Source organism: Marmota marmota, unplaced genomic scaffold (assembly GCF_001458135.2).
Source record: "Marmota marmota marmota unplaced genomic scaffold, marMar, whole genome shotgun sequence".
Classification (NCBI taxonomy): Eukaryota; Metazoa; Chordata; class Mammalia; order Rodentia; family Sciuridae; genus Marmota; species Marmota marmota.
Window position 1 is genome coordinate 11,906,862 of NW_026000057.1, and position 12,653 is coordinate 11,919,514.

Below are 12,653 nucleotides of genomic sequence, written 5' to 3' on the forward strand. Positions count from 1 at the left end.
CTACATGTTTATGGGAAAGTGGTAAAACCTAAAATGAAGTTAACAGTCTGGGCTTTTAAAAGGAAATCTAAAACAGAACTGTTAAGAAAGACACGGCATCCTACTGCCTAGAAAGACATGTGTAGTCAGTTCAAAAGCCATCCAGTAAAACAGTAAAAGCAGCAAGATTATTTAAATCATAATCCATAATTACTAAGTCATTTTGTCTATGCAGTGGACATCTTATCCTAATTGATTCAAACATTTCTTCTTCTATAAAAGATCAAAGTGGATGGTTCCCATCAATTATGAGATGTAACATTAAGAAATGGGCAATAATAACTCTCATGAGTCATTTCTTATACTTTAGCAGCAGCATTTTCTTCCCTTCTTGACACCAGTCGATGTGGAAGAAGACTCTTTCTGCTCAAGAGATGAAGCAGGGTACTAAGTCCATTGGAAAGAGGACACACACTATACAAGAAGCACAGGTTTCCAGAAATCTTCTTTGAGTAGGAAGGGTCTTCCCATATGACCCAGCCTGAATGAAAACAGGCCAGCAGGCAGTTGATGTCAGTCATTACAGGCCACTGAAGAAGGAAACTGAGCAAACAGAAATAAGATGCCCACAGTCTTGCTTTGCAAATACATCAAATAATGGGAGCAGCATATTACATGCTAAAGAGCAGGAACAAGTCTAGAGACAGAGGTCAAAGATGGAGGTTCAAGAAATCATTAGGAAGCAATGTCAGGGAAGATGGGGGAGGTGAAATGTGGAGGATGGATGGATGGGTTTGATTTGGATAAGGAAGAATCACCTAGTCCTTAGGGACCGGATGGTACAGAGACAAAGTTCTGATAATTGCAAGTAAAGACACAAGCTTGTTTTCACCTTCTGGGCTCTGTAACATAAGAGGCATGATTACCTTTAAAGAATAAAGGTAGCAAGATATGACACTGAAAGAGAATGAAGTCGTGGGAGAAATGGTTAAGGTGAATACCATGAAATTACCCAGTAGAGACCAGGGCCTGGTTGACGCCACACGCTGATTGGAACCAACCTGAGTGGAATCACTCATAATTACTCCAGCAATCCTGCACAGTCCCAGGTGGGCACAGAAATACAGAGCACATCCAGCATATAGCTAGACTGATCTAGTTTAACAGTGATCTATATTCAGGAAGATGGAGGGTTAATTTGGTGAGTGGAGAAGTCTGGGATAGACAGAGGAGGAACTGAAGCAAGAAAGGGACTTAGATGCAAGGACAGAAAAGTAAGGGACATTTAAGGTAATCAGAATTCATAAAGGAAATAAAACCAAAGGCTGAGATACTTGGAAAGACTAGGAGACGATGATCAGAGAGTTGAGATATGAGTTGAGATTTCAGAAGTGAAACAGCTTTAGAAGATTCCAGGTTATCCAAGAATCTCTGTTCCTGGGAGATAAGGTTCTGGGAGCAAGATCAAAAATGAAAGACATCGAAACTGGGTCATTTGAGGAATGGAAGAGTAGATTGCCTGCATGCAAAGAGCTATCGTGGAGACAAAAAAGCCTAAAAGACCATCAACGTCCTCAGTCCCTGTGAAAGAGACTGTCTAGGCCTATAGAAAACAGGAAGGAGGGCCCCAAGTTCACATTCATGGCTTCAGTGATCACCTCCACAGTACGGCACAACTTCTAAGTCTGTATCTCCCACCTTGGTCTCCTTCCTGAAAGTAGTTCTGAATCTCTAAGCAACCTTTGAGATACCTTTTCCTGGGCTACTGGCCACTAATTCATATCCAAACGATTCAAAACTCAGCTGAGTGAGCCTCCTTCTCCAAAACTCTCACCTTCCACTTTTCCTGTTCCTCCCACTCACCCCGACTCAAAATATACATCCTCTTTGACTTTCTCCAACATTTCTCCCCTCACACCTCATTTAAGCTGTGCTAATTCTCCCTTTATAGAGCCTCTCAGGCCAGCCTTCATTACACTTCTCCAACATTCCCCTAGTTCACGGCTGAACATGTCCTATGACAAGTCTCAGGACCCTCTACCTGATTTTCCTGCTTTCTTCTTTTTTACTCTGTAATTCAACACAAATTTTCCTAAAACTTTATTATACATATGTCAATCTATACTCAGAAAGCTTCCATATGCCAGGCATGGTGGAGCACTCTTATAATCCTAGTGCCTTGGGAGGTTGAGGCAGAAGGATCATAAGTTCAAAGCCAACCACAGCAAGTTAGTGAGGCCCTGAGTAACTTAGTGTGACACTGTCTCAAAAGGTAAAAAAAAAATAAATAAATAAAACAGGGGATGTAGTTCAATCCCTGGTACTACCTGCTAAAAAAATAATAATAACCATTCCCTATCTCCCAGATACTTCCCTAATAATAAGCAAACACAGCGAGTCCTTCATGGTTATCCCCTCCCATGACTTCACTAGAAGAACAAGACATACCAGGATTATTCCAATCCAAGATCTCCATGGACTGAATAGATTTTTACTTAATTCATACCTGTGATGTGATGGTGTTCATCAGATCCACTTTTACCACCAAGTACATACATATTCCTTTTACATGAAGGTTTCAATTCAGTAAGAATTAAATAACCTGGCATTTATAAAAATGTTCTAGCATAATTTCCCTAAGGGGCTATGAAAGTATTTCCACTATTTCCACTATTTTAATTTATAATTTACAAGGTGAGGGGCCTATTACTAGAAGTCTGGTGTTTAGTTGTTAATCAAATTAATTTATTGTCAGATTTTAATCTTTAGAGAAAGAAAATCTTACTGGTCACAGATTCCCAAAGCCCATTCCAAATTATTCTCTTATAAAGCTGATTATGCCTAAAAATGCAGTACACATTTTTATACACTTACACACACACACAGAGAGAGAGAGAGAGAGAGAGAGAGAGATCGGCAATGACAGTAGAATGCATTCATTACATGTTGTAAACAAAAACATGTATTATACAGAAGATCCCCTGATCTATTGGATAAAGAAAACCTCCCAGCCCCAGAGCCCCTTAAGTCTAAACATACCTACTACTTTCTACCATAAGATATAGATTATATCTGATCTTTCCAGCAACATGTTGCTAAACTGAATTGTGACATTTTATGGAGGAGACACTATGACCAGAAAAACAAGGGAACTCCATATAAAGTGCTCACTAATTAAATGCCATCTCAACTAAAGATTCCAAAGAATAATAACCAATAAACTGAATAAAAGACATTAAGACACCCTACAGAACAGAATCATGCCCTGCATATCTGAAGGAGGCACAGGTGCTGACACTAAGTTTAACACAGGTGTGTACTAGCCTAAGTGAACCCCTGGGGATAAATGACCCACCATGCCAAGGCCACCATGTCATGCCAACTTAGATCACACTACCTAGTCCCCTAAGATCTGTGGAGAGTTTTTATAGTTGCAGTTGTTTTGCCAAATAATCACTACCAAGAGATCCTCTGAACCTTCCTTAAGACAGGTGACATCGTTTATGAGGACATGTTACAAACTTCTAGAGCCAGCAGCAACGGATACTATCTTGCATTGACAGAAATATATATATTTAACTAAAAACCTAAAATCCAATTTAAACTAATCTCTGTTCATTTTTCCATCTTTCAATGCAAGGGAATGTCTATTTGAAATGCCATTTTTATTAGTCCTTCTTTTTGTTCTATCAGACAAAATACCTTTCTTTTAAAAAAAAAGTTTTAGCAATAGTTTCATCATTTCCAGAATTCTGGCTTACTACAGTTTAATTGTATATAGAACATGTGTTGAGCACTTACTATGAGCCAAGCATTGTTCAGAACATACATGTATTAATTCGTTATCCACAGAATAACTGTATGAAGCCAACACTACTTCTATACATATTTTGTAGAGGAGGAAATGGAGGCAATGTTAAAGATGACATGACTAGTAAACAGTGGAGCTGAGATTCAAACTCAGGCACCTTGACCTCATAGGCCATATTTGTCATCGCTGCATAGTGCCTAAACATAACCTTCAAAGCTATGAACACTCTTTCATGTAAAGTCATTCATCTTTAATTAAAGAATAAAGAGCTAGACAAAGCAACTGTCAAGTTACATATTGATGGGAGCCAGCAATACATCCCACAGATTCTAGGTTATCCCATCCTGTTATTACATATCCTAATACTATCTGATTATGTTCCCCAAGCTGAAAAAGCAAGCCAAGCCAGCTGATTGGTTTTGGGCAACAATTGGGTGCTTTCTGGGGACAGAGAAAGGAAAGATAGCAAATGACACTTGAGTGGGCATACACAAATATGTAACAACAAATCTCACTATTATGCACAACTGTGATGTACCAATTCTAAAATGAGAAAAAAAAAATCGAATCAAGTTCTATCTGATGATAAAACACTCAATTGTTTAAGTGGTGGAAAAAATGGCATCCAAATCCATCCAGAGAGACTAAAAGAAGTCCTTACAGCCAGGGGCATCTACAGCACATACTGGGAACTAAGGTGTTAATCCAGATACCTAGCAAAGATGAAAATCATTAGGTGATCTAGACAAATTCTGGAAACGAGAGCAGACAACTGCTGTGGAAATTTTACATTTCCAGTGCAAGGATAGGTTGGATCCTCTTAAAGGAGGCAAAATAATATAAACATACAGGTCATACAATTATATAAAATTCAAAGTTGGTACAAATTCTATAAATATGTATGTAAGCTAAACAATGAAAGTATGTTAGTGTTAAGGTGAAGGGGACCAAAACTACAGGACAAGCAATGCAGGCAGGACCATAAAATTCCAAAGAATCAGTTATAAAATATATTGAGGAAATAAACTTTACAATAAATCAAATGTACATGCAAATAAAATGCAAAACATTAGCTCACACATTGGAGGGTGGAGGTCTTGCCTAGAGCTTGAAGTTAGCCGTTTCAGCAGTAATCTGAAGAAAGGGGAATCTTTCCGATTATTATTATAAGACATTATAACTGAGGAAACCCCTGATTGTCTGCAGAGTAGAAACACTCTCCATCTAGACCATAAAAGCATCAAGAGATTGAAAGGAGCCCCTGAGAGGTGAGTTGTGAAGAGGCTTTCCACGTGGGAGCGAGTGGGTAGGAAGAAAGGAATTAAGAAATCCAGGCTAGTGCCTGTCAAAATTGTGTTTGTCAGCTTTCCTTTTCTATACCAAATACCTGAGCAACAGATACTATCTTGCATTGCCAGCAACAGATACTATCAGCATAAACTAAGCGAATAGTTTTATTTGAGATCAGTTTACAGTTCTTGACCAATTGGTTCTGTTGCTTTGGGTCAATGGCAGCGCATCATGGTAACAGTGCACAGCAGAGGAAAACCTGATGTGAGGTCAGGCAAGTGAGGTCAGGGAAAGACCTGAATCCCACCATCCCAGGTCACAGCACCAAGGACCTAAAGACCTCCCACTAGGTCCCACCTCTTAAAAGTCTCACCACCTCCCAATACTGCAAAGCTGAGAACCAATTCTTTTGAGGATACTTATCCAAATTATAGCAAAAGTTATAGAAACTCTTTGGGACTAGAGATTACCTATTCCAGACTGATAATGGTTCTTACTCTGGATAAATCATGTCTCAAATAATAAGCTTTAGATAAGTAAAGTGATACCATACTGTAAAAGTAGTTTTCCTGACCACGTCTATTTTTTTAGTCCTTTTCATAGGTGGGTAAAAATAACCTCCATCCCTTTCTCCAGCATGATTGGACACTGAGTTTAATGGGTGGCTTGAAGGTTAATTAATGCTTGAAGGTTAATTAATGCTGAAGCAGATGAATCCATAAATACCAGTGACTAATACTATCAAAATGTATTTCTCTCTCAAGAAGAATCTCATGTGATATAGATTGCCTGGTCATCTTTCATTTAATTCCTGTGTTCCTTTATATTTACAATCTTGGGAAAGTTCCAATCTAGACATGAGAATATAAAAGAATTCAACCTGCACTTGTTGAGGGGAGGGGTGGTCTGCACTGTGTTGGCAACAGGAGCAGCAGTAAAAGTGAAAAATAAAAAATAAAAAAACTCAAGGATTGTGGATGCAGAATAACCACTAAGACACCTCAAAGATTAAAGAGTTGTTTTTGTTTGTTTATTTGTTTGTTTGTTTAATTAGATAACTTACAGGGCATCTAGGAGATAATTTTTCTTTCTCCTGTTGTTTCTCATTTTGTTTTTTCTTTGATTTTGACAAAAGAGACTTAAGTAGGCATGAGGTCTAAAGGGGCGGGGGGGGGGTTGGTAGAGAACAAGGGAAAAAATGCACAGCGATAAAATATTTATATAATATCATTAAATAGAGCTTTGGAAGAAAGGAGAGAACATGAGGGACAAATGAGGAGATCAGTTTTTGCTAAGTTTGTATAAAGAAAGATTGAAAGAATAAGGAGATAGATAAAAAATACTCCTGTGTAGCTTACCTGGAAGTCAGGTGAGAGTGACCCCCCAGAGTCTGCTGGAGGGTGGGGGGTGGAACACAGAAAGTTCACACAGCTGCTGGGAAGGGGACCCCAGAGCCCAGTGAATAAGAGGATTTATGCATTTCTTGAAGGGTTAGATTCCTGGAATTTCCAGAAACTCTAATCAGCACAATTTAATGCTGTCTGTAGCAGCAATGCTTGGCAACCTGGCAAGGTTTTGTGAAATTGTTGAAGATGTAGCCCTCCACTAAAGCCAAGTTCATCTCACCATAAGGATTCCACCACATACCGAGTTACTATAATAGGATAAACTGACATCTCAGACCTCACAATTTTAGAAATGACACTAAAGATAGGTTCTCGTGAAGATCACAGTTCATTCATCCTGCTTACTTTTATTTCAAAGGAGCCAAGTTGTACCATTTTCAGACGCAGATCTCTAGGGGCTTCCAGATGGAAAAAAAATCTTGGAAATCACATCATTTCAGTCCTTCACCTGTTATGATTTCATTTCTAGAAATCCAAAAAATCCTTGGACACTGGGAGTCCTTAGGCTCTTCTCCATGTCTTGGCCTCCTTTGCAGGACCTGAGACCACATGGCTGAGCTCTGGTTAATTCCATATTGGTGGAAATAATATAAGTCATTCCCAGATCTAGCTCCATCTTAAATGAAGGATAAGCAGCCAATCTACATCACATTGGATTCTTCTTGAGAGATAAATGCATTTTAATTGTATTAGTCACTGATATTTGTGGATTTATCTGCTTCAGCAGCAGTCATTAATTAGTCTTCAAGTCACCTTTTAATAACCTAGCAACTCTATCCAATCACACTAGAAAAAGGGATGGTGATTTTTTTTAACCACATACCCAAAGGATTAAAAAGATACAAGCATTTATGAAACTGATTTTTACAATATGTTAGCACCTACTTATCAAAACATTATTATTTGAGACATAATTTATAAAGCTAAACCCTCACCCTGCCTGAGAACCAAAAGGTAGAGGTTGCAGTCCAGGTCTGAAAACAATCCAGGCTGAGAGGTAACTAAAACTTCACCAGGCTCTATTTATTTACTCAAGTTGTCTTGGAGTAAATAAGTCAAGCTTAAATATTTGGTTACCTCACACTAGGTAATGAAATACAAATAGGCAATGGGAAGCAACAGGGAGGGGTGCCTAGAATGGGGCAAAGCAGTACATTCTAACAATGAAGTTCAGATCAGATGAACTCCAAAGGACAACACACCCAAATCAAAAAGCAATGTATACAGCCCCATTTTTATTAAGGATGATTGATGTCTCAGCATCCTGAAGCACTCTCAACCCACAAAGGACACTAAAAAGGTAACTTTAAGTCTTCAACCAACTTTGTAAGCTTCTAAAGAAGGTAGGAAAATGTGGAAGGAGTCTCTGGAGATGGTTACTCAAAACAGTTTCAGTGTTTAAAGACATAATACACTTGATCATTTGAAAAACTCATTTATGGTAGCCTTGATATGCCATAAAAGGGTGCTCCAAAAAATGTGAAACAGTGCCTATTGCATGCTAAACGGCTTAGAATTGGGTGGTTCCTCCCAAACTGATGTGGGTGCACACACCAACATGAAGAAAACTGGGTTTCCATCAAGATTCAAATGCCCATCAGGACCTTTGAGATCATACAGCCATGACTCTGGTAGAAAGAGTCAGTGATCAAAAGGCATACATTCATCTCCTGTAGAGAGGGATCTATAGCCTATGGTCCAGGATACAATCATATCACAGTTCCCTAGGCAGACTCGCACCCTCTCCATCCCCTACCCCGCCGCAGGACCCCCAAGTTGACCCGCAGGCCTATTGTCCACTCACCTGCAGAAAGCAGTGTCCAACTGGGGCATGCTCTGCAAGGGTGACATTATACACCTGCCTCCGGAAGATGGGCTCGTTATCATTCACGTCATCCACAGTGATGGTCACCAGACAGGTAGCAGAGAGTGGGGGCTCTCCAAGGTCCTGGGCCACTATTCTCAGCTCTACAGTCTCCTGGGTCTCTCGGTCTAGAGTTCGTATAGTGCTGATCACACCGCTTTCTGGATTGATGGTGAATGAAGGCTCGCATTCTGCGCTGGGCGGCAGGGCCTCTGGGTTGCAGGGAGCCAAGAGTTGGACCAGCGCATAGCGCAGCAGGGAGTGATCAGTGCCAGCCTCATCCTCATCGGAGGCGCTGACCCATACTACTGCAGTGCCCGGGGCTGCAGCCTCGGACACAGAGGCCTGGTAATGCTCCTGGGTGAAGTGAGGCGGCTGGTCATTGAGGTCAGCGACCCAGAGCAGCAGAGTCTCCACCGTGCTCAATGGAGGAGACCCCGCATCAGTGGCCACTAGTCGCAACTCATACAGATCACGGCTTTCCCTGTCCAGGGGCCCCTCAACGCAAAGGAAAAATACTCCTGGAGGTCCACCTGGCTGCAGCGCAAAGGCTCCCTCCCCACCCTCTAAGGACAGCGAGATGCTCCCTCCCCCAAGGCCAACTCCAAGCTCCCCGGTGGCATCCTCTTCCTTTTCAGGGTCACCATCTGCATCGGACACGGAGACGCGAGCCACGTAATCGCCAGGTCCAGCACCCTCAGAGACACGGGCCGCGCCTCCCTCAGTAAGGAACAACAGGTGAATAGTGGGTGGGTTGTCATTCACGTCCAGTATCGCGATGGACACGCGCACCGTGGCGATCTCAGGCTCTGCGCCTCCGTCTCGAGCCTCGACCACCAGCTGGTGCCAGGCCTGCGTCTCGCGGTCTAGAGGTCTCCGCACCCTCACCACGCCGCTCAGCTCCTCCACAGTGAAGTAGGCCGCATCGCCTACTGGTTCGCTACCTCCACCGGTCCCGGGCACTTGCCGGGCGCGGACGCTGTAGTGCACTTGGCCATTAGGTCCCAGGTCTCGGTCTGTGGCGCGCACACGACACACCTCAGCGCCCGGCTGGGCGTCCTCCCGTACTACAGCGCGGTACTCGCCCTGCTCAAAAACTGGCGGGTTGTCGTTCTCATCCAGTACGCGCAGTTCCACGCGCAGGCGACCCGTGCGTCGTGGGATGCCACCGTCCCATGCTTCAATCAACAGCTCGTGTGCCTCCAGCTCCTCGCGGTCCAAGCGCCGCAGCAGCACCAAGTCTAGGGGTTCCAGGGGCAGCGATGGTGGTGGCCCCGGAGTCCCATAGCGCAACTGGAAGAATGGTCCTGCGGGGTTCTTAGGCAAGTCGGACGATTGCACCAAGGTGTAACCCTGTGTGCTGAACAACCCGGCGTCTGGGTCATGGGCACCTGGCAGGCGGATGGCAGTACCTGGTGGGCTGAGCTCGGATACGTTGAGTTGCAACGAGTCCCGGGGAAAACGGGGCGAGTGGTCATTCACGTCATTGACTCGGATCTCCACCTGCACCACAGCGCCCAGCAGAGTGGCAGCTACAAAGCTGTAGTGGTCCCGCTGTTCGCGGTCCAGGCACCGGGCTGTGCGGATAATGCCGGTGTCCGGGTGCACGTGGAAGTCGTCCAGCAGCGGAGAGTCATCAGAGTCCTCCGACAGAAAGAAACCGCCCCCCTCCTGCTGCTGCGCGGCTGGCAGCCCGGCCCGAATGTCACCGACCAGTGTGTCCGGCGGAAGCCCCTCGTCCACGGAAAGGCTGAGGTTAAATACCTGGGCAGATGAGCCCGAGGACGCCCACAACCACGCGTGCACCAAGAGGCCGAACAGGGAGCGCTGCGCCCTGGCGCGGCTGCCACCGCCCGGCATCCCTCGGGGTGACCCTCTCCTCCCGCCGAGCGGTAGGCGCTCCCAGACGGGAACTCCCCGCTGCTGACGCCCTTCTCCCATCTTTCTCCCAGAAGGGCTCATTCTCCGCGACCTCCTCGAGAAGGCACCGGATAACTGCCAGCTTGTGGCGGGATCGCGGAAAAATCCAGGAGCTTCTTTCAGTGTCTGAGCTAAAGAAGAAAACACTTTCACAAACAAACCAACAGACCCAGGAGTTCCCGGGGTTACATCAGCAACTGGTGCAAACGTCCTCTGCCTGCAGCACACACAGATGGGAAAGCTGTAGCTGGTTCTGCCGCTGCAGCCACCTCTTCAGCCCCTGGATTTCTTTAAACGAGTCTCATCTCTTTTTCTCTCTCCTTTTATTCATTTTACATCTGTTCCTTGTTCTGCTCGGCTGGTTGTTTCCCCCTGGTAAAGTCAGGTGCATTATTTCCTTTGCCAAAAAGGAGGAATTTATTTAAAGCGCGCACGCACGGAGAGGATGGGGATCGGGCTGGGAAGGGGGTGGAGTAAGGGCGGGGAGGCCTGGAGTGNGGGTCGGGGACACGCAGGCGGGGTGTCTGCCGAGGTTTTGCGTGCCAAGTGCTGTGGGTGTGGAGAGGTGAAGCGAGCATCTTCTCCACGCCTCTCCCTTCAGTCGTCTTGACTGTCCCTCCATCAGGCCTGACGCCTGGCTCCGGATGAGCAAAGGTGGGGATTATAATCACTTTAGGGCGCCAAACTTGTATTTTCCGTTTGGCAGGAAAGACTGGTCCCCAGCAGAAGGACAGATGGAGTCAAAGGCCGATGCACAGCTGGATCCAGGATGCCTGCAAAGGGGGTGAAGGAGGAACTTGAAAAACCTTCGAGAAAACCCGATAAATATGTGACACACATGGTGTGAACCACGCTGTATTATGCCGCGCTACTATTCAGCGACATGTGAGCGTCTTGTCACTCCCCTCTGCCACCAGGAGTGACAATAGATTCGGTTTGTGAATCTTGTTTATGTATTCAGCGCCATCATAATACACGCAGGATGTCTTATGACGCTGATTAATGGGCAGAAAGACCGGTGGCTGAGGCCTCCCCACCTCCTCCACCACCCCTAAGCAAGGAAGTTCGCAGGGCAGGCCACTTACTGAAACCACTTTCAAAACCAGCTGCTGGCTGAGCCAGAAGTAAATGCCAGTCAATCTCCGTCTTCTCAGGCTGCCTTTCAGTTATCCATAATAATCGGTTGAAATTGATGAATGGCCTCTAATAAAGTATGCTCCGAGGAAGAAGTCTCTGCCCTCTTAAGAATGGCCGACGGTATTTAGCGAATGGTTTCTGCAATTTTGCATCTCGGCCAGAGGGACGAATTATTTACCTAGATACTGTTCTGTCCTTTAGGGAGGACCAAAAGCTTTGCATAGTGGTTCATTATAGCACCAGTAAATTGCCTTTTTATATTCAGTGGCATATATACATTGTTAATCCATAGCCATGCCATCTTCTTTACCTCTGACAAAAATAGTAAAACAATTTACATTCTAGCAGTTATGTTGCATGCAAGTGAAGACATTATTAAAATAAGTTCAGCTTCCTTTTACCAATGAAATCTCCGTACCTATTAATTTTGGTATGAATCTTTGGGGTCTTCTTTCTCCTCATCCTCTGCCATCTCACTGTGAGTGAGGAATCCTTCCTACCTCCACTCTGGCCCCTTTAAAGTAGTTCTCCACCAAGCATCTAAATTGAAGGTACCTCAAGTCATTTTACCTCCAGTTAAGAACCTGCAATATAATTCCATTATATTTGGTTTATAATTTGGCTTATAATTCCTTCCTAAGTTATGAGACTGTACCCACCTTACTGTACTCCTTCCACACCACCTCTCTAGAGTAGCAATACTGCCTTCTATGTGATCTTGATGTCTTTGAATTGTTAAAGCTTTCTTTGCCTAGTTATTTTTTTCTCCTTTGCAAAGATCTGGATTTTTATTTTTTTTTCCACTCAGGTCTCAACTCAGATGCCAAATGTTTAGAGGGTTCTGTTCTGATCACCCTACTTCAAGGAGCCCCTCCTCCATAAACTATATAGCCTCACATCCTATTTTATTCAGTGTCTATCAGTTCCTAAAATCAACTTGTTTTATTCATCTATTTATTAGAGTATTACAATCTTACCCTCTCTATGTACTTGAAACTGCTTTATCCCAGCACCTGGAACAATACTTTAGCACATAATAGGTCTCTATTCATTAAATATGTATTAGATGACAGTTGGTTGAACCAATGATATGTGGATGAATGTGTCTGTTAAAGTAGCAATTTGAAGCCATAACTAAGAATTAACTGTGAATTCTATCTTTGTGACCTTTTCATTTTAATCATCCTATGTGGTTTCTTGAACTTATCTTTGAACTTCTTCAACTTATAGTATAAACTGTACTGTT

At 43.7% G+C, this 12,653-nt stretch overlaps 1 protein-coding gene across 2 annotated transcripts in view; it reads right to left on the reverse strand.

Annotated features, from left to right (window-relative positions):
• The window catches only part of Dchs2 (dachsous cadherin-related 2), a 261,750-nt gene extending 251,001 nt beyond the window's left edge, over positions 1-10,749 (reverse strand). For both annotated transcript variants that reach the window (XM_048813546.1, XM_015484405.2), the window contains exon 1: positions 8,291-10,749. In XM_048813546.1, coding sequence (XP_048669503.1) covers positions 8,291-10,312 — 2,022 coding nt within the window. In that variant the 5' untranslated portion in view covers positions 10,313-10,749. The remainder of the gene's footprint in view (positions 1-8,290) is intronic.
• Positions 10,750-12,653: the final 1,904 nt, after the last annotated feature.